Genomic DNA, 22558 nt, shown 5'->3' with positions numbered 1-22558 from the left:
GCCTAGCATTGATGTGAATCACACCTCTGGAGGCGCCTACCAGCACCTAAGTTAAGGAACCATTTATAAAATTTCCCCCTAAGTGCTCCCTTGTTAATAGTACATTAGCCAGTTAGCAGGCACTAAGTATAGCGCACTAACTAGATAATGTTTCCATGCCCCTGAGAAATTCATTAACATGAGGTATATTGTGAGATCTCAGGCACACTACAGGAAAAACCCTTAATACAGCCTGTGTATGTCTGTTTTTATGCGTTAACCACGGATTAAGGTCCTGATTCTATAAATGTTCTTGATACAGGCCTTTATTCAATTAATGGTTGCAATATAAATCCACACGTACATATGATGGAAAGGACCCAACACGGTCTGTGTTTCGACAAACATGCCTTCCTCAGGGGTCCTAAATGTGGATGTTGAAGGACCGGGTATAAAACTACTGAAATTCAAAGACGATGGTGAAGGAACTAGGTAGACCTTAGACGCAAGTAAAACCTTACCAAAGCCTGGATTGTTATTGCAACTGTTAATTGACTGAACAAACGCCTGCATCAAGAACATCTTCTCCACAGTTTCTTTTGGGTAACATAGTAAATGATGGCAGATAAAGACCTGAATGGTCCATACAGTCTGCCTATTAGTAATACCCATTAAAAATATATGATTAAATTAACTTGTCTCTTCTTTGATATTTCTGGGTCATAGACTGTAAAGCCCATCTGGTATTGTCCTAGGTTCCAAATGCTAAAGTTGCCATCCAAGCTCACTCCAGCCTATCCAACCATTCTGTTTCCAGGATATCTACCATAAAGTCTGGCCAGTAACATCCTCATGTTCCAAGTTAGTGGAATTCCCATTGATGCCCTCCCCAGCCCATCCTACACCAAATCACCTTATATGGGATACAGACCGTGCAAATCTGTCCAGTACCGACCTTAGCCCTTTAATTTACATTCTTCGTTTTCTAATTAGAGATCCTCTATGTTTATCCCACACTTTTTTCAATTCCATCACCATTTTCCTCTCCACCACTTCCCTCGGAAGGCCATTCCAGGATTTTCTTCTTTCGTTAGTGACCCTGATTCTATAAATGGCATCTAAAGTCTGATGCCTAGATTGGCTCACTTAGCCGACCCAGACCTTAACTATGAGACAGACTTGGTTTTTTTTGTTGCATATAGCTTTATGGACCCCGGTTCGTTTACAGAAGTTGGATAGTTCAAGGTCCAATAGATGCTGGCATTGTGGTTTAGGAGCATTGATATTTGATCATTGACATTAGATCATTTGATATTTTTCTGTCCCTATATAAATGCCTTTTGGAAGTTAATTTGGCCCCAAATTAATTCATTGTTAGAAAATCATGTTGGCCTTTCGTATGATACTATATTATTTGGTACATCAATGAGATTTAAAAGTCCAATTTCAGCTAATAATAATAAACTTCTATTAATATTAACAGGGGTTGCCATTCAGCAGATTACAGGAAATTGGAAAGATTATACTAAACTAAATTATACTTTCTGGTGGAATTCAGTATGCCATATTTATAAAATGGAAAGGGTGCTTGCTACGCAACAAGGTAATTATAATAAGTTTTAAAAGAATTAGGGACCATTGATTATTTATTCTAATGATCAGACATCTTAAACACTTCAGTATTGGATAAGATAAGGGGTGGGTGGGAATATGAATGATAATAATAGATAACTGTTAATTATTAAGATAGGGGTGGGATTCTTTTCTATATATATATTTGGAGGTATACAAATAAGATTGTCAAGTGATTAGTTAATATATTTCTGGATGGTTATTGTACACTTGTAATTTTTGAAAATGAATAAAGATTTAAAAAAAAAAAAAAAAATGTGGTTTCAACAGCATCTTTTAATGAGTTTGGGCACCTACAGATGCCTAAAAAAATCAGCGCCGGTTAGAGAATCCAGGCCTCAATGCCTACTGGCACCTAAAACACTTAGTTGCCAATAGATGCAATTGTAGGCACCATTTATAGCAGGGGTGTCAAATGCCGGTCCTCAAGAGCCGCAATCCAGTCAGGTTTTCAGGATTTCCCCAATGAATATGCATGAGATCCATTACATACAATTAAAGCAGTGCATGCAAATAGATCTCATGCATATTCATTGAGAAAATCCTGAAAACCCGACTGGATTGCGGCCCTCGAGGACCAACTTTTGACACCCCTGGTTTATAGAAGCAGAGCTTAAATGCCTAGAAAACTTTAGTAAAAAAACAAACAAACCCAGTAAGCATTTATTGGAGAAATACCAGACAAACATCACTTCCTTAGAACTCTGTCACCCCTTGTGACCTCTACTCTGTTATTGTGACTTTTCTAAACTGAGAACACAAGCACACATTTGATTCCACTGGAAGCTACCTGTGACATGAAAATACTGATAAACACAGATTTTCTTGTACCTTCAAGGAACACCTAATTATCTGGAAAATAGATACTTAAATTTACAATTCATAAATGCCTAAGAACAGAAGCTGTGTTTTACCATTTGCATATCAATAAGTTAAGATCTGGATGAAGTGAGAAAGAGCAGAGCAAAATCCAGAGGACCACATTCTTCAGAGGGACACTTCCTACTCCTTTTATTCTTTCTGCAAATGTGATACCTGAGGCACTTTTTGCTCGGCATTATTCACATCCCCAGAGGACACAGTAGCACATCCTGAGAACGTGTATTCTATCACCTTGTCTTCCCAACTCCCAGCAATTTACAACTGGAAAAAACCCTCAGTGCAAAAAAAAAAAAAAAAAAAAAAAAGAGACTTCATTGTACTTAACCTATAGTCTCATTTCACTTGTAATAAGACAAATCTGAGAAAACACACACACACACACATACACTTTACAAAGCCCTTTTACAATATTTCTTAGGTCTGCCCATACCTGGGGGTCTCACAGGTGATGCACGAGGTAATTATGCAATCCAACCGCCGTGCTTCCATAGCAAGAACGTAAACGAGTTTTTAGTTTACAAGGAGCTTTGCTGCAATCCTTTAGAGCTGTCAGGGAAGAAGCCCTCCATATCTCTGCCCTGTTTCCTTTGCTTTTGCAAAAATGCTGTTTCATTTGCATAAAAGCTACTTCCAGCCTACGGGCCATTTTTTTTTTTTTTTGGCAGCTACATGTTGTTAAATTGGTTGCCTTAACATGTTCTTGCAACTATGACATCATCAAATTGTCATGGTTACTTTAGTCCCACCTGCTGACATGCCCAGGTTACCTGTCAGACCTGACAACCCACTTGGGTCTTTACAGGGGGAAGGGGGGGAAAACCCATAGACATATGTATAATGTTCTTTTGGCAGAGTCAAAAATATTAAAGTGCACAAACTGCAGATAGAGAAAAGAGAAACCGAGCTGTGCTTTTTTATTTGACAAACAATTTGCAAAGTCCATCATGGCTGTGCAGGAAAGACAGAACTCACCTCGGAAATCCCAGCGTTCCATAAGCCGCCCCTCCCTGTCTGAAAATGCAGTTAATAACTGATGGCCACATGCATGTCTCTCTGGCTGCACTCTACAGTTACTCTCCTCCAGCAGGACTTTTTAAATCTTTTCTATAGATGCCTTCACCGGTTTTGCTTCTCCTTCATGGTGAAAACCCATTTTCTTTCTTTGATCGTTATGCCAGGTCCCAGGTTTTAGAGTCTTTCTCATGTTCTGGGGAACGTTTAGGTAGGGTTGGGGATCCCCTATTACTTCATTGTTAAGACTCTTAGGGGTTCTTTTACTAAGCTGCTGTAAAAATTGGCTTTAGCACATCTTCACACGGGTCTTTCCCGCACCATGGCTGTAAAGAAAAACAATTTTATATTTTTTCCATTAATAGCCGTGTCACTAGTATGTGGCGATTCTTAAAAAATTACCCTATGAGCCCTTAACACAACCATCTTGTAGGCGGTAAGGGCTCTTCTGTTATCTGTACTAGAGAATGACACGGTGACAAAATTCATCACCGTTCCCGTCCCCGCGGATAACCGCAGGAAACTATCTTCATGTCATTCTTTAAAGAGAGAGGGAAGAATCAGAGTATGAATGGCCACAACCACTGACAAGCAAGCTTTGCTTTGAATAATGCTAGTGTAGAAGGACAGAGGATGAAATAGACACCAGAAAATGACATGGGATTATTTCCTGCGGTTATCCGCGGGAACGGGAACGGTGATGAATTTTGTCACCGTGTCATTCTCTACTCTAACCAGTTAGTACATGGGAATGTAGATGTAACTGATTTGCTTAGGAATGCTGGGGAGGGTGAAGGGTCAAAGGAACAGAAGTAAGCATGGAGTTTCATTTTGAAACTGCCATTGGTGTTATATTTATTAATTTTCTATACTGGTTTCCCAGGGGAGTTCAGAACAGTTTACATGAATTTATTCAGGTACTCAAGCATTTTTCCCTGTCTGTCCCAGCAGGCTCACAATCTATCTAAAGTACCTGGGGCAAATAGGGGGTTAAGTGATTTTCCCAGGGTCACAAGGAGCAGCTTGGGTTTGAACCCACAACCTCATGGTGTTGAGGCTGTAGCTTTAACCACTGAGCCACACTCTCCCTCTATAGTGGGGAATAATGGTATAGCCATGGGGGAGGGGGGCTGGGACCCTTCCAATTTGGGCTCAGGTCCCCTCCAATCCTGCACTGAATCCATTAAATAACTGGCAGAGAAGCCAAAGCTCCATCAGTCAAAGAAATTCCCCGCTAAGCTGCTCCCATCTTTGTGGTGCTGCTGCTGCAGTAACCCGAAAGTCGGTGAGGTTCTTCTAGCTGCTGATGCTGGGAGTCATGGGTTACTGCAGATGGACCAGGAGGAGGGGAACAGCTTGGCAGGAAATTTATTTGATTGGTGGGGCTTTGGCATCCCTGCCAGCAAAGGTACTAATTTTAATGCACGGGGGGGGGGGGGGGGAGGTGGTGGGAGGAAATATATTGTCCACTTCTGGGTGGGAACCCCTAAATCAGAGGGCTGGCTATGCCTCTGGTGGTGAACCCACAGGTGCCCTATATAAGATGCTTGGGAAAGTTAAGCCTCCCTAGCCCCAACTACAACCTCCCCAGCCCAAAGATCTGTTGCCTCTTCTCCCCTGGGTCCCTGCTAATAAGCAATCAAGGAAGGCGCAGTGAACACAACTCTCTGTAGCTTGTACTGGTTCCATTTCAGAGGAGACGGGACCCAGTAGGTGCACAGAGCCACAGCCCCACACCACTTCCTTGGCTGTTCATTAGCATGGACCTGGCCGAGATGCAATGGGAGGGCAGAAAATTGTGCCGCATAGAGGTGGACAGAATGGGAGACAGAGAGAAACAGGGCATGACTGGAGGGATGATCATTATTATTATTGATTGATTTGATACTGCCTGTCCTAGCAAAAGATCTATGCGGTTAGCACTGGGTATATAAAAAAAAAAACACCAAGAAAAGAATTCCATTTGATGACAGAAAAGTGACACCATTCACTCAGATACACACACACAAACAATAAATAAATAAATAAAAGGCTATCCTATGTTGCTAGTCCACTATTCCCAGTACCTAGATTTCCTGATAAACCAGTGAACAGAAGTGCATTTTTAGCAGCACCTTAAAACAAGATAGCTTAGCTCGGATCAGATGAGGCTATGGTACTAGAAAATAAAAGGCTGCATTCCTAGTGGATTCTAAGGGCTAGATTCACTAAGCCCACCGATCAAGTCCCGACCACTTTGCGACCCCGACCCGATTCACTAACCTTCCTCCCGCGCCTGATCCAATCCATGCATGCAAATGAGGGGGAACGGCATGCAAATGTAGGGCAGCGATTCGCTAAAAAAAAAAAAAAAGAGGAACACCAACTGGGCTGGCCGATCCCAAAACAAGCGACTGCTGAAGACCAGCTGCACACATCCCTGCCGACTCTCCTGCTTCATGCCGCCCTGAAATCCCAGCCAGTTTCCACCAGCCCTGCTCTCTGCCCTGCTCCATTTAGCTCTCTGCTCCCTCGGTGCTCTCTGTCGCGATCCTGCTCTGCCAACAGCTCTGCTCCCTGCTCAAAAACTCTGCTCTCTGCCGCGATTCTCCTGCCGAAAAAAGCTCTTTTCGTGTGTGTACTCTGCAATAATATAAACACCCGCCGGGGGTGCATTTACAGAAATTATAGAAAGCCCTAATATAGGTAGCCCTGGCATCTGCTTTGCATTGTGCAGAGATTTTAAATGAAATCCTCTGTTTCCTGGGTGGAAAAATCAGGCAGCTCTCTGCTCCCTCCCTTCTCCCTGCCGCGATTCTCCTGCCGAAAAAAGCTCTCTGCTCCTGCTTGCCGCCCTTCCCTGCAGCGCAAGCCTAAGATTTTAACCCGTGGGTGAAAACCACAGGTTCGCACTGCAGGGAAAGGCAGAAGAGAGCAGGACAGTCGGGGCGAGTAAAAAAAACGGACAGCAAATGCATGCGCAGACCATCTACAGGCAAAGTAGATGGTCTGCGCATGTGTAAGGTTCGCTCTCCAGCGATCTGTGTCGTCGGGGAGGGGTGTGCTTCCGATCGTCCCCATTTACATGAAGATGGTTGGTGAATCAGTTGGCCTGCCTCGAATCACTCACGGATCAGGTAAGATCGGTGGGCTTAGTGAATCTAGGCCTAAGTGAGCTGTCATGAGCCTGGGAAGATCATTCTGTTGGAATCTAGGGAACACAAACAGCGGGAGGGAGAATATGGGACCGTAGATTGAGACAAATATCCAGGTATTCTGGAATGAAAGCCTTTATGGACAAGAATAAGAATCCTGAATTTAATTCTGTACTGGACAGGCAGCCAATGAGGGAGGGATAACAGTGGTGCAATGTGGTTGTATCTTGATGCTTTGAAAAAAAAAAACCCCAGAAACGAACAGCACAAATTTGAAGTTTTTAATCTTTTAATCTGGGCTAGTGGAAGGCCAACGTAGATAGTATTACAATAGTCTACTTTAGATATCAAAAATACATGAATTCTCGTATGTAATGACCTGAAGCTTAAGAAAGAGAGAGAGAAATGGGGCAATACTGAATGGGTGGAAAGGAAAACAGAAACAAGGCAAGACTAGATGGGAAGGGAGAAAGAGAAAAACAGAACAGGGTGTGCTAGATTTGGAACAAGAAAGAGAGAGAGACAGGGCAATCGTGAATAAGGAGATGGAGTAGAGAGAAAAGCAATACTGAATGGACTGGAGAGACAGCAGAGAGGCGAAATGCTGCTTAAGAGGAGGGAGAGAAAGAGACAGACAATGTTTAATTGTAAGGAGGAGAAGATACTGGATGGCAGGGGGAGAGAGAGAGAGGAACAACTACTTAGGGGAAGACAGGAGAAGGGCATGGGAGAGAAAGAGAGTGTGAATGTGCTCACACACGTGTCTTGGCCCTCCAAATGTTATGAAATATTAAATGTGTTCACTGATAAAAAATGGTTGGACAAGCCTGCCGTAGAGATTTTCTACACACAAAGAGCAGGAAAGAAAACCTCTTTGTAAACAGATCCTTAGTTTTGCACCATTTCATTGCCACATAATGTCGATGATATTATAAGATTTCATGGCCCTTCATTCACATTCCGCGCTCCCAATCATAACAACTGCTCAGTGATGTGTGCAAACTAGGGATGTAAGTGCATTCAGTTCATTAATGATCCTTAAATAATTTGCTGTGTGCTAAATGGATTCAACATGCATTCATCTAATAATTAATATACATTAAGGCCCGGATTCTCTAAACAGCACTGATACTGGCGGCTGCCAATTATGGGTCATTCACACAATGGCACTGATTAAAGAATCGTGCCTCCGGGAAAGATAGGTGACGGAAATGTAAGCCAGGGTTTTCCATGTCTACATTTCTGGCGCCTGTCTTTGCTGTGATTCGTGCCTATAAAGGCACTTTACAGTGTCTAATGCCACTTCTGGCGTACGCCATGCCTATAGTGATGTTAGACACCAGTACGCACCTCTGGAGGTGCCTTTTGATTAGACGCTGGCAGGCGCTTTAATTTGACACTGCTTGCTGTTTCAAACAGTGTTTCCCAATTAACTTTTAATGTTTACAGAATTTCCTTCTAAGTCAATTGGTGTGCGTTAAACAATACTAATATGCATTAAAAATAAAAATTAATACACATTAAGGGGCAAATTCTATAAACAGCGTCCTGATTGTAGGACGAACATTTTCTACAAGAAAAAAAACCTGAGGCAAGCTGCCTATACTGTAGGCGTCTGTCGCAGGCACAGGTAGGTGTCTAGGGATGCTTAAGCCCGCCCAAGGCTGGGTGTGGGCATGGTTTCACCTGGAAGTGGCTTTAGGCAAGCTTATGTGGCCCTAGGTGTCTCCCTAGGGCCACAATAGGCACCTTAAATGTAGGCTAGTAAAATGCTGACCTACATTTCAAATACAAAATAACGCTCAGGGATATTAAAGTAAAATCAGCGCTCACTAGTATGTCACAAAAATAATAGTGCCTCATAAAATATCAAATATATAATTAAATTTATGCAAATGCATAAAAAATAAAAAATAAAAAAGAAGAAACTGATAATATATAAAAATATAATACTGATAGTGATGAATGTGCTTATAGGAATGCCGACCAATGGAACAGAGAACCATCATAGCAGCACGCAGATCTCCACTACCAAGATGTATAATTGCCTCTAAGGCAGGGGTGTCAAATGTTAGTCCTCAAGGGCCACAATCCAGTCGGGTTTTCAGGATTTCCCCAAGGAATATGCATGAGAGCTATTAGTGTACAACGAAAACAGTGCATGCAAATAGATCTCATGCATATTCATTGAGGAAATCTTGAAAACCCAACTGGATTGTGGCCCTCGAGGACCGACATTTGACACCCCTGCTCCTAAGGTGTCAGGAATAACAAATAGAGTTTTGTAACGAACGCAAGTTCATGTTATAGTACAGAAACAAAGTAGCCAGCAAAATCTTAGACTGGAAAGAGGCTACTTATCTGCACACAGGGTATCTGCAGTAAATCCACAGTACAAAAAAGGGAAACCTGGCTTTTTACTGCAGATGTGGGAGCAAACCTTTTGACCACCCTGCAGGAACGATATAAAGCCCTGCTCCCATAAGGGGAAAACACATGCTTACTGTTGCCCAAGTCTTTTTTCCTCCCCCTTCCCTGTCTGTTCCCAGAACATACCTTCCGGAGCCAGCTGATCCCACACAAGTCTGCTTGTGGCCTTCCAACTACTGGGTCCCATCCACATGATGCAACTTTCGGTTTTCACGAAGACAGAAAGTTGCATCACAAGGCAGAGGAAAGGCCACGAGCAGGCATGCGTAGTGTCTGACTGGCTCCAGAAGGTACGTGCCAGCGACAGAGAGAGAGAGAGAGGGTGGTGCAGTGCAGGACTCAGGAAGCAGGGGCTGGATACAGGGGTTGGAGGTGCCGAACATGGAGAGGGATGCTGGAGCTGACAGACATGCAAGGGAGGCGGCTGGAGATCAGAGATGTGCTGGACCCATGGGAAGTGGGGAGGGAAGGGAAGACGGAAGGGAAGACAATGCAAGACAAAGAAGAGCTGAGGCTGGAGGGAAAGGCACAGGAGCAGGGACTGGAACTGAAGAAAGAGCACAGGAGGGTGGAAGGTGCTAGAAGGAAAGGAGAATGGTACTGGACCCACAAAGGGCGGGCGCTGGGACTGAAGGGAAGGGAGAGAGCTACAGGATCTACAGGAGGGGGGCTGGGGTTGGACGGAAAGGAAAAATGTGCTGGATCCATGGGAGGGGGTGGGGGGGGTGGCTGGAACTAAAGCAAAGGAAGAGAGGTGCTGGAGCTGAATGCTAGAGAGAAGCATGCTGGAGCTGTGTGTGTGGGGAGGCTGGAACTAAAGGAAAAAGGTGCTGCACCCAGGGTTGGATTAATGGAAAGGCAAAGTAGGGATGTGCCTTGGGTCCAAAGGGATCAGAGGGGCCCAGTGCACTGATCCGATGATGTCACATCCGGATCCCACTCTTGCAGCAATGCTTTGAACATTGTTGGTGAAGAGGTGATCTTTGTTGCTTGTTTTGAATTTTAAAATAAAGAGAAAAATAAACAAATAAATAAGAAAGCAAACAGGTATTAAATAAATAAGAAAGCAAACAGGTATTAAATAAATGCAGGTGTGGACAGGGCCAGGGCCAGGCAGGGATAGAGCTAGCGGTGAGGATGGGAGGAGCCAGGGGGCTCAATGTACTAATCCTGCGCTGGCTGCACCTGTGGGAGGGGGGCTGATGGAAGGAAGGTAGAAAGGTGCTAGACTTGTATGTGTGTGTGTGGGTGGGGGGAGGGGCTGAAGGGAAGAGAAAGAGAAATGCTGTACTATGTGGATGAAGAAAGCAGGAGTGAAATACTGAACACACAGTATAGGGAGAAACACACAGAGAAGTATACAGAAACAACATGAACAACAAAGTACAAGTACAAACTATTCAACTGTTAACATCCTTCAAAGTAGTCTCCCAGTTTGTCTTGTGTGTCATCCACCGTGAATGCATTTCTGCAGTACCACCTGCACCGTGCAGTAAGGGAGAAACGTCCAGAACTGACAACGCTTTGAAGGATGTTAACAGTTAAACATACTCACTCTCAAGCTGATTGTGTGCTTGGTTTAGTGAAACAGCTAACATTTATTATTTGTTTGTTAATAAAACGATAATTTCAAAGGTCATGTTTTTCCTTCTCCCTACCAGAGACCACTGCACTCATGTCTCATCTGGTGGCAACATTAAGAAGTACATGTCACACATTTTCAAACGTATACAGTATATTAGATTTCCAGTGTTGGCGCATTTTTGAGGGGAAAAAAATACTTTCCATGACTTATGAATCAACCCTTAGAATAAAATCATAACTGTTGGAGGCTTGTGCAGATATCAGACTGAGTTCACAGGGTGGGGACAGGGGCATACTTTGTCCCTATGTCATTCTCTAGTTCTGTTTGTCTCTTCTATGTTAAAGGTCCATTCAGCATTTTCTCTCTTAACTGAACAAAGATCAGCATGGCATTATGGAAGGACACATCAGGCTGTCATTCATCAATCTCCCATGTTTCCCAAGTCACTTTCTCTCCATTAAAAAGTAATTACATTCAGATATCCAAGAACAGACCAAACCAGGGCACCATTTTACATAATAATTTGTTGTAAATTGCTTTAAACATTTATTTGAGAAACAAGCTATAAATCAAAAGAAACAGATTTCTGTGTACCTTATGGAAATAACACAGAAATAATACTACACTAGTTTCAAGTTTATTTAAAATTTGATTTTAACGCTTATCAGCTTATCATCACTTTGTATTAAGATTAAGCGATTCATCAAATTTCTTTTTGAGCTATAGACAACTTTATTTGAACTTTGAACTAAGTGCAAACAATTTTTATTGAACAATAAAAGATACACTCAACATACGAACAGTGGCGGTGTGCAAGATAAGACAGAAAGACTCCCAACACAAACCCCTCCCCCTCCCATTATGCGAAACAAAAATCATGGATGATAAAAGAACAAGAATAACAGCGGAAGCAAAAAGGTACATCATAACATCAACAATTTCCCACATGTTCCAAACTAAGATAGAACCCCCCCCCCCCAACACATGTTCCAGTATACAGCATTCCAATTCACTCACTACAAGATAATTTTACTCCCGATGAAGTAAATTAATGGCATGCAAATTACCGCTGCACTATAAAAGGAGTGCCATCAATAAGCAGCGCACACTACAGTGGTAAGATGAAGGGATTTGCGTCATCACAACACAATGTTCCCCTTCCAGTCGATGCATAAGTAAGGATTGGCACTGACAGGGAAGAAGATATAAAATATACCGTGCTAGACTCCCTGAATAGGGTTACCAGACATTCGGATTTCCCTTCTTTTTAGAGGATGTATCGGGACAGCTTTTCAAAACCTGCCAGCTAGGAGCGACATCAGGATGGCATCTGCGCATGCTGATGTCACACGCATGTGTGCATGCGTGTGATGTCATCGCATCACACCAGAACATGCGCAGACAAGTGAGCAGGTTGAGGGGGTGGAATGGGGGCATGACTTGGGTGGAATTGGGTGGGCCTGGGGGCGGGGCCATGGGTGCAGATTTTCATTCCAGAAAATCTGGTAACCCTATCCCTAAATCTTATCTCCTACCCCTCTCCAAAAGTGCCCTGCTAGTCACCCCCACCTTAGTGGCTTCTTGAAAATGTTATGATTTTTTTTTTTTGCCATTGCTTATACTTTTTTTCTCTCTTCTTCCTTTGGACCCATTTTCTATTTTGAAAGATGCCTTTTTGGTTTTAATAGCCTCTTTCACCTCAGCATGTAACCTTGCCAACCAGTGTTTTGGTCTTCCATTAACCTTTTAAATACAGGGATATACCGTATATACTTAAATATAAACTGACCCGAATATAAACTGAGGTAACCTTTTTCCCATCAAAAAGGAAGAGAAAAAATTGACTCAAATATAAACCGGGGGAGGGGGGGCAGGGGGTTAATATTCAAGTGCCCTGCTGCACCCAGCCACCCCTCCCTCTCTGCACCCTCTCTCCCCCCTCCCTCTTGTCCTGTACACTGTTCCCCCTCCCTCCTTCTTTCCCAATGCCTTGCAGGCCTCCACTGGACCTGCTGTAAGACCTGTTGGTCCGGCGGTGAGCCAGGACAGGAGGGATCCCTCTCGTCTCATGTCCTAGATGACTGTTAAAACTTTTACCTCCCTTCCGCTTCCCCATGTACCTTTAAAATCCCTCGTGGTCTAGTGTGTGAACTGGAGCAGGAGTGGTCTTCCTGTGCTCCTGCCCCATGCAGAGCTACTAGTGATTGGCTGCTGCGAGTTCTCGTAGGCCTGGCAAGAACTTACAGCAACCAATCACTAGCGGCTTTGCACAAGGCAGGAGAATGGGAAGACTGCTCCTGCTCCAGTTCACTGCAGGACCACCGGGGATTTTAAAGATACGCTGGGAAGCGAGGGAGGTAAAAGTTGATTATGCTAGATGTATCCATGTTCAAATGTCATTTACTGATGCACTTTTTGTAAGTTGTAAAAATGAATAAAGATTTACAAAAAAAAAAAAAGTTTTAATAGTCGGCCGGGACTGAAAGCAGGATAGAACCCTAATGTCCCGGCCCATTGCTGGACCACCAGGGATTTTAAAGGTACGCCAGAGAGGCGAGGAAGGTAAAAGTTTTAACAGTAGGCTGGGACAGAAGTCGGGCGAGATTCCTCCTGCCCCGTCCTACCGCAGGACCACTAGGTCTTACAGCAGGCTCGGCGGAGGCCTGCAACAGGTCCAAGAGGGTCTGATCCGAATATAGAAGAAACATAGAAACATGATGGCAGATAAAGGCCAAATGGCCCATCTAGTCTGCCCATCCACAGTAACCATTATCTCTTTCTCTCTCGGAGAGATCCCACGTTTCTATCCCAGGCCCTCTTGAATTCAGACACAGCCTCTATTTCCACCACCTCTTCTGGGAGACTATTCCATGCATCTACCACCTTTTCCATAAAAAAGTATTTCCTCAGCTTACTCTGGAGCCTATCACCTCTTAATTTCATCCTATGCCCTCTCATTGCAAAGTTTCCTTTCAAATGAAAGAGACTCAACTCATGCGCATTTACATTACGTAGGTATTTAAACATCTCTAACATATCTCCCCTCTCCTGCCTTTCCTCCACACACCATTTTATTAGACTTCCTCTGGACCAACTCCAGCCTTTTTATATCTTTTAGAAGGTGCGGCCTCCAGAATTGTACACAATATTCTAAATGAGATCTCACTAGATTCTTATACAGCCCACATTTTTGGGCCATTTTTTGGGCCCACAAATCTTGGCTTATATTTGAGTATATATGGTACTTAGGGCTTCTTTTACGAAGGTGCACTGGTGTTTTTAGCGCACGCTGAGATTAGCACACACTAACCCCCGAGCTACATGGAAAATAGTAACGCAAGCTCTATGAAGGCATTAGCGTGTAGTGCGCGTGGCAATGTAGTGCGTGCTAAAACCACTAGCGTACCTTTGTAAAAGGAGCCCTTAGTTTGTGCTTCTATGATGGTATTCTTAAACAGTGACCAAATCTTTAACCTTTGCAACCACTCTTTTTAGTTTCTATCTAATTTCCTCATTTTATCACAATTCCCTTTTTTAATGGGTAAAAGTCATGGATTTGATATACCATCTTTCTGAAACAAAAAGCAACTATACCAGTTTTCTTTAATGTCCTCCTTTAACTCAAAAAAGACACAGAGTATGATGATGTAGCTATTTGAATATATAAATATATAACAGATAAATAAGACATTTGAAATAAAGTTCTGCTTTCTAGTTGTCTAGATCTTTGATTAAATGTAGAACATTCATAAGAACTTATAAATGATTTTTAAAAATGTTGAAAATATTTTATTTTAAACCACACAAGTTTCTCTACCCTCTACCCCTCCCTCACCCCCCCAAAAAAAAAATCCCCCAACAACAACTCTGCCCAGTTACACTTCATACCTGATCTCTCAGACGCTCCTGATGACCCATTATTGCATTGGCATGATGAGGATATTTCTGTTTGAGGTGCTCCAAGAAGGCCTCTCTCTTTCTGTCCATCTCTGAAGTCTGCATTCCCAGGATTTCTTTGGAACTGCGTGGCCCACCTACTGTATGCCTTCGAGGAATACTACGTGTGGCCTTTGGGCTGGGATAGTGACTGCTTCCATTAGCAAGGTGTTCTTTAGTTCGGCGACATTCAGCATCTTCGAATGATGTCATGCGCACATTTTTTTTCCCTTGGTCTGAAAAGATAAAGAAAATGATGAGCATATGATACCTACAATTACATTTTATAGAAGAAAACATTTGTACATGTAGCAATAAACTAAGGGCCATGTTTACTAAAGTGAACTAGGCAGTTAATGAGTGAATTAATGTATGCTGTTATCATACTGGCATGACATTGCACCATTGGCATGCCATTAGGGCCTTCAGGAGATTCATGAATTCTCAGTCTGGCAGTTAGGCTTTTTTTTGTTTACTTTTTGCTTGATGCAGTTTGATTGGTTGAGCAGGTATAGCTGCAAGACTGAGAATTCATGAAGGCCCTGATGGCACTACTCTGAATTTGGCTGGTTGAGCAGGCAGCAAGCAGAAGCTACAGTAGCTTTTGCCTGTTTCCTGCTCAACCAATCAAATTGCATCAAGCAAAAATGGCATGCCCTCAGGAGACTGCTCTGAATTGCACTCTTATTTTCACATGCAAACTACATGCCGTGTTAGGGGAATACAGGAACTGGATAGAGTAGGGGTGGAAAATGGATACTGACTGCACCCTGTTGTAGCAGAGTCCAGTCTGGGTTCTCCTGGAACTCTATGCACATTCACACAATTGCAAAAACACCCAGGCAGATAAAGGTAAAACAAAAGTTTTATTATTCACAGTTCCTGAGTCTTTTTCTTCACAGACTCAGAGGTTTCAACATAATTCTCACTTCATATGATATCAGTTTACTCCAGAAGACTAGCTCTCTTGTTCTCATATACTTATTAACTTCAATCTATGGCTGTGGTCAATCTCTGCCATGCCCCAAGCTATCAGTTGTTTCACTTGGACAATCCTACTTACAATTACACATCTTCCCAGGGTTTATTTCCAACCCACAACTAGGAAAGCTGCTCTGGGGCTGTCTCTTCTCTCCTTCTCAGGGCTCCTTATCAGCCCATAAATAGGGAAGCTTCTCTAGTGGAAGTCTCTTCCTCTGGACCTCTTCTCTTAGGGCGTTTACTACCTCTGGGACCTCTGTGAATGATTCCATCCTGAGGCAGAAGTACTCCTCCCTGCCTGAATCCCACTCCTCTCTCTCAGCAGGGCTATATCACTTCACTAATGGATTTCAACACTGAGCTGCAAAGCTCACTGCATTCTGGGACAGGTAGTTTTCCCTGCTTTGTCTGATGCCCCCTGCTGCCCAGTGGCATAACTGCAGCTTCCTTGAGGGAAACCCCTGAATCTCTCACAGGCTGTACCTTCTGCAGTTAGTGGAGGTACAACTTACCACCTCCTCAGAAGTAAGAGCTAAAGCAGTGTTTTTCAACCTTTTTACACCCGAGGACCGGCAGAAATAAAAGAATTATTTTGTGGACCGGCAAACTACTAGGACTAAAATTTAAAAGCCCCGTTTCCGCCCCATCTCCACGAGCTTGGTCACCTCAGTAACTATAGAAAAATAGACAAATATAGTGCAAAATATAGACAGCAGATATACATTCTCAAAACTGACACATTTTGGTCACTAAATTGAAAATAAAATCATTTTTCCTACCTTTGCATCTGGAGTCTCTGGTAGCGTTTCCTTCTGTATGTGTATCCTTTCTTTCATTTCTTTCTTTCTGAACTCAGGCCCAAGAATTGTCCCTTTCTATTTCCTCCCTCTTTCCTTCCTATGTTCTTAGTGCCCCCGGTCCCTCCTTCCCATGTCTTTAGAGCCCCCAGTGCCTCCTTCCTATGTCTTTAGTGCCCCCAGTGCCTCCTTCCCATGTCCTTAGTGCCCCTTTCTGTCTTTAGTGCCCCCAGTGCATCCTTCTCATGTCTTTAGTGTTCCCAACGCCTCCTTCCCAAGTCCTTAGTGCCCCTTCCTGTCTTTAGTGCCCCCAGTGCGTCCTTCCCATGTCTTTAGCGCCCCCAGTGCCTCCTTCCTATGTCCCTCTCACTGCCTGCCACACTTTGTCCCACCCCCACCTCCGAAGCCAGCCTGCCTGCCTGTCTACCTCTCTCCCTCCCTCCCTGGCCAAAGCCAGCCTGTTTGCCTGCCTACCTCCTTCCCTCCGTGCCGTGCAAAAAAAAAAAAAAAAAAGCGCCTCCCTCCTTCCTTTCCCCGGTCTACTGCTATCTTACCGCCCTTCTGCTGCTACTGGTAAAGCCGATACGAAGTCTTCTTTCTGACGTCAATTCTGATGTCGGAGAGGACATTCTAGGCCATCCAGGCAGCGATTGGCTGGCCCAGAATGTCCTCTCCGACGTCAGAATTGACGTCGGAAAGAAGACTTCCTGTCGGCTCTAGCAGCAGCAGCAGGGCAGTAAGATAGCAGCCGACCCGGGGAAAGGAAGGAGGGAAGCTTTTTTTCTTGCGCGACTGGTAGGGACAGGAAATGATCGCCTGTCCCGTTGTCCCCGAGTACAGCTTCGGGACAGGAGGTCTGAAATCTTGCCGGTCCTGCCCGGACCGGCAGAAATTTCCTGCGGACCGGCGGTTGAAGAACAGTCAATAGGTTGCTAAAATTTAGACCCCAGGATCATGTGTGTTAAGTGCAAATTCTTTAATAGTACTTGCACTTGAGCACACATTTGCCATTATGGAATACTAGCATAAGAATGCAGTTATGCGGCTAACTTTAGGCACGAGCTCTTACGCCAGCTCAATGGCTGACATAAATAGCACAGTTACTTACCGTAACAGGTGTTATCCAGGGACAGCAGGCAGATATTCTTGACTGATGGGTGACGGCACCGACGGAGCCCCGGTACGGACAATTTTAGAGTGATTGCACTCTAAGAACTTTTAGAAAGTTCTAGCTCGGCCGCACCGCGCACGCGCGAGTGCCTTCCCGCCCGACAGAGGCGCGCGGTCCCTCAGTTAGTATAAGCCAGCTAAGAAGCCAACCCGGGGAGGTGGGTGGGACGCAAGAATATCTGCCTGCTGTCCCTGGATAACACCTGTTACGGTAAGTAACTGTGCTTTATCCCAGGACAAGCAGGCAGCATATTCTTGACTGATGGGTGACCTCTAAGCTAACAAAAAGAGGGATGGAGGGAAGGTTGGCCATTAAGAAAACAAATTTTGTAAAACAGATTGGCCGAAGTGACCATCCCTTCTGGAAAATGCATCCAGACAATAATGAGATGTAAAAGTGTGAACTGAGGACCAAGTAGCAGCTTTGCAGATTTCCTCAATAGGAGTGGAACGGAGGAAAGCTACAGATGCTGCCATTGCTCTGACTCTATGGGCTGTGACAGAACCTTCCAGTGTCAGTCCGGTCTGAGCATAACAGAATGAAATGCACGCTGCCAGCCAATTAGACAACGTACGTTTAGAAACAGGACGTCCCAATTTATTCGGATCAAAGGACAGAAAAAGCTGGGGAACTGATCTGTGGGGTTTCGTACGCTCCAGATAGTAAGCAAGAGCCCTTTTACAATCCAAAGTATGCAGAGCTTGTTCCCCAGAATGAGAATGAGGTTTTGGAAAGAAAACCGGTAGAACAATGGATTGGTTGAGATGAAATTCAGAAACAACCTTGGGGAGAAACTTTGGATGTGTACGCAGAACCACCTTGTCATGGTGAAAAACCGTAAAAGGTGGATCTGCAACCAGTGCATGAAGCTCACTGACTCTCCTGGCAGAGGTAAGAGCAATAAGGAAAAGCACTTTCCAAGTGAGAAATTTGAAAGGAGAAGTAGCTAAAGGTTCAAATGGAGGTTTCATTAAAGCTGAAAGAACCACATTGAGATCCCAGATAACCGGAGGGGCTTTAAGAGGTGGTTTAACATTGAAAAGCCCACGCATGAACCTGGACACCAGGGGATGAGCCGAAAGAAGTTTTCCATGGACTGGCTCATGAAAAGCTGCAATGGCACTGAGGTGGACTCTGATGGAAGAGGACTTCAGGCCAGAGTCAGACAAAGAAAGAAGATAATCTAACAACGTCTCCACTGCCAGGGAAGTGGGATCAAGATGATGAAGAAGACACCAGGAAGAAAATCTCGTCCACTTTTGATGGTAACATTGAAGAGTGGCTGGTTTCCTGGAGGCATCCAGAATGGAACGAACGGGCTGAGACAAAAGAGTATCAGTCGAGTTCAGCCCGAGAGATACCAAGCCATCAGGTGTAGAGACTGGAGGTTGGGATGCAGAAGGGTTCCCTGCTGTTGCGTAAGCAGAGAAGGAAACAGAGGAAGAAGAAAAGGTTCCCTGGAACTGAGTTGAAGTAGAAGGGAGAACCAATGTTGCCTGGGCCACCTCGGAGCAATCAGAATCATGGTGGCTCGTTCCCTCTTGAGCTTGAACAAGGTTCTCAACATGAGAGGCAGAGGAGGGAAGGCGTACAGGAACAGATTCGACCAGTCGAGGAGAAAAGCATCTGCTGTCAGACGGTGCGGAGAGTAAAGTCTGGAGCAGAATAGGGGCAGCTGATGATTGTGAGGAGCTGCAAAGAGGTCTATCTGAGGAGTGCCCCATTGATCGAAGATAGACTGCAGAGTTACGGGATCGAGTGTCCACTCGTGAGGTTGGAGAATTCTGCTGAGTTTGTCCGCTAAAGAATTCTGAGCCCCCTGAATGTAAATAGCTTTGAGGAAGAGATGATGATCTATGGCCCAAGTCCAGATCTTCTGGGCTTCTTGGCATAAAAGGCGAGAGCCTGTCCCACCCTGTTTGTTGATGTAGTACATCGCAACCTGATTGTCTGTGCACAACAGAAGGACCTGAGGAAAGAGAAGGTGTTGGAAGGCCTTGAGGGCGTAAAACATCGCTCTGAGTTCCAGGAAATTGATTTGATGCTTCCTTTCCTGGGCTGACCAAAGACCTTGAGTCTGGAACTCGTTCAAGTGAGCTCCCCATGCGTACAGAGAGGCGTCGGTGGTGATTACTAATTTATGAGGAGGCTGATGGAACAGAAGACCTCTGGATAGATTTGAGGATACCAACCACCATTGAAGAGACTGACGAAGAGATGATGTCACAGATATGTGTCGTGAGCAAGGATCCGACGCTTGGGACCACTGGGTAGCAAGGGTCCATTGAGGAGTGCGCAGGTGAAGACGGGCATGAGGTGTGACATGAACTGTGGATGCCATGTGCCCCAAGAGTACCATCATTTGTCTTGCTGAGATGGACGGCAGTGGAAGCACCTGGTGACATAGAGACTGAAGAGTCTGGAGACGATTGGATGGTAGGAAAGCTCTCATGAGGAGTGTGTCCAGGATCGCTCCAATGAATTGAAGTCTCTGAGTGGGAATGATATGAGATTTGGGTAGATTGATCTCGAATCCCAGAAGTTGTAGAAACTGGATGGTTTGGTTGGTGGCCAGAAGGACTGCTTGAGCGGATGCGTCTTTGATCAACCAATCGTCCAGGTAAGGAAATACATGCAGGTGGTGAGAGCGTAGAAATGCCGCTACCACAATGAGACATTTGGTGAATACCCTTGGAGATGAGGCAAGACCGAAGGGCAGCACCTTGTACTGGTAATGACACTGATTGATCATGAATCGGAGATATGGTCTTGAGGTTACATTGATCGGTATGTGAGTGTAAGCCTCTTTGAGATCGAGGGAGCATAGCCAGTCGTTTTGATTTAGAAGGGGATAAAGGATGGCTAAAGAAAGCATCTTGAATTTTTCTTTTACTAGATGAATGTTGAGATCGCGAAGATCCAGGATGGGTCTGAGATCTCCTGTCTTTTTGGGAACTAGAAAGTAACGGGAGTAGAATCCCTGCCCCTTTTGATCTAGAGGAACTTCCTCTATAGCGTTCAGAAGGAGGAGGGATTGGACCTCCTGAATAAGGAGGGTCGATTGAGGACTGTTCAAAGCAGACTCTTTTGGCAGGCTTTGAGGTGGAAGAGTCTGAAAGTTGAGAGAGTAGCCGTGGCGGATGATGTTGAGGACCCATTGGTCCGATGTGATTACTTCCCACCGGCTGAGGAACAGAGAAAGTCGACCTCCTATAGGCTGAGGCAGGAGAGCAGGAATAGGGATACTGGCTATACTGTGGAGAATGAAGTCAAAAGGGCTGTGACTTCTGCTGAGGAGGTTGTTTTACAGCTTGTTGCTGCTGCTGTTGTCTGGGAGGCTGACGTTGTTGTTGCCTCTGACGCCTAGGTTGCTGAGCAGTGGTAGTCAATGGACGAGCTGTGAAGCGGCGTTGATAGGCCGATTGCTGCCTATATGGTCTTGGCGGAGGAGGCTTCTTTTTATTCTTAAGCAGGGTATCCCAGCGCGTCTCATGAGCAGAGAGCTTTTGTGTGGTTGAGTCCATGGAATCCCCAAAGAGCTCATCCCCTAGGCATGGGGCATTGGCTAACCGATCTTGATGGTTAACATCAAGCTCGGATACCCAAAGCCAGGCCAAACGACGCATAGCTACTGACATTGCTGTCGCTCTGGATGTTAGTTCAAAGGTGTCATATATGGATCTAACCATAAACTTACGTAATTGTAGAAGAGACGACAAGCATGTGTGAAAAGCGGGATGCTTTCGTGAAGGAAGATATTTTTCGAAAGAAGCCATGGTGGTAAGGAGATGCTTTAAATAAAAAGAAAAATGAAAAGCATAATTACCAGCCCTATTTGCCAACATAGCATTTTGGTAGAGCCTCTTACCAAATTTATCCATGGCCCTTCCTTCTCTGCCAGGAGGGACAGATGCATATACACTGGCTCCTGAAGTCTTTTTAAGGGTGGATTCGACAAATAAGGATTCATGAGGAAGTTGAGGTTTGTCGAACCCAGGAATGGGAATTACCTTATATAGAGAATCCAGTTTACGTGGGGCCCCTGGGACAGTTAAAGGAGTCTCTAAATTCTTATAGAAAGTTTCCCTCAAGATGTCATGAAGGGGAAGTTTCAAAAATTCCTTTGGAGGCTGATCAAAATCAAGGGCATCCAAAAAAGCTTTAGACTTTTTGGATTCAGCCTCCAAAGGAATGGACAAGGACTCACACATCTCTTTCAAAAAACTAGAGAAAGAGGAAGTGGCCTGTTTGGAGGATAGGTCAGGGACAGCCGAATCCTCCTCCTCTGAGGAACATTCGCCTTCAGAAAGAAAGGGTTCCTCTGAATCTCCCCACAGATCAGGGTCTCTGACATGGGAAGAATGGTCCCGAGACTCAGGTGTCGACGTTTGCATGTGTCAGGTTTTGCGCACCGACTTACCCGACCTCATCGATACCGAGTCAGGAGAAGTTATCGGTCGCACCGGTGCCGAAGTCTGCACCGATTGATGGTGAGCTCTCGGCTCCGGTGCAAGGACTGGCATCGATACCGATGAGGTTAGGTGAAGCGGTACCGAGACAGTGGAAGCAGGTAACACGGGTTCCACAATCGGTATCGATACGGGTTGATCCACAACCAGTACCGGTGGCTCGGTGCGGACTGGCACTGGAAGGTTCGGTGTCATGATAGCAGGAAGGAGACGTTCTAATTGCTCCTTAAGCTGCACCTGAAGGATGGCCGTAATGCGGTCATCGAGGGATGGCACCGGTACCGCTTTTTTCTTCTGCGGTACCTGCGGTGCCGCTCGACGCCCCGGAGATGAGGAGCCCGATGTCGAGGGACTCACCTCTATAGGGGCGGAGCGCTTCCGCTGGCGTCTTACAGGCGGCAGGATTGGACTCACTGCACTCGAGGCCGGAAGACGTTCCAGCGGGGAAGGCTTCTTAGCCGGCTTGCCTGACTGTTGAGATGCCGGTGTGGAATCACGCGGCGTCGAAGACGAGGGTGCCGACTGAATCGGTGCCGAAGCCGGAGTCGAAG

General features: G+C 44.9%; 1 protein-coding gene across 13 annotated transcripts in view; it reads right to left on the bottom strand.

Annotated features, from left to right (window-relative positions):
- Window positions 1-22558, bottom strand: part of KIAA1217 (KIAA1217 ortholog) — a 1295419-nt gene that overhangs the window by 605684 nt on the left and 667177 nt on the right. For 12 of the 13 annotated variants that reach the window (XR_004538150.1, XR_004538149.1, XM_033931366.1 and 9 more), the window contains one exon: window positions 14542-14825. Coding sequence is in view for 10 of the 13 variants with exons in the window: in XM_033931366.1 (XP_033787257.1) it covers window positions 14542-14825 (284 nt within the window). In the remaining 3 variants the exon portion in view is untranslated. Of the gene's footprint in view, window positions 1-2923; window positions 3022-14541; window positions 14826-22558 lie in introns of those variants that run through there. The other variant, XM_033931374.1, reaches the window with a different exon arrangement.

Source organism: Geotrypetes seraphini, chromosome 2, assembly GCF_902459505.1.
Source record: "Geotrypetes seraphini chromosome 2, aGeoSer1.1, whole genome shotgun sequence".
NCBI lineage: Eukaryota > Metazoa > Chordata > Amphibia > Gymnophiona > Dermophiidae > Geotrypetes > Geotrypetes seraphini.
The sequence above is the reverse complement of the archived record's forward strand: the minus strand, read 5'-3'. Positions and strand labels throughout refer to the sequence as shown.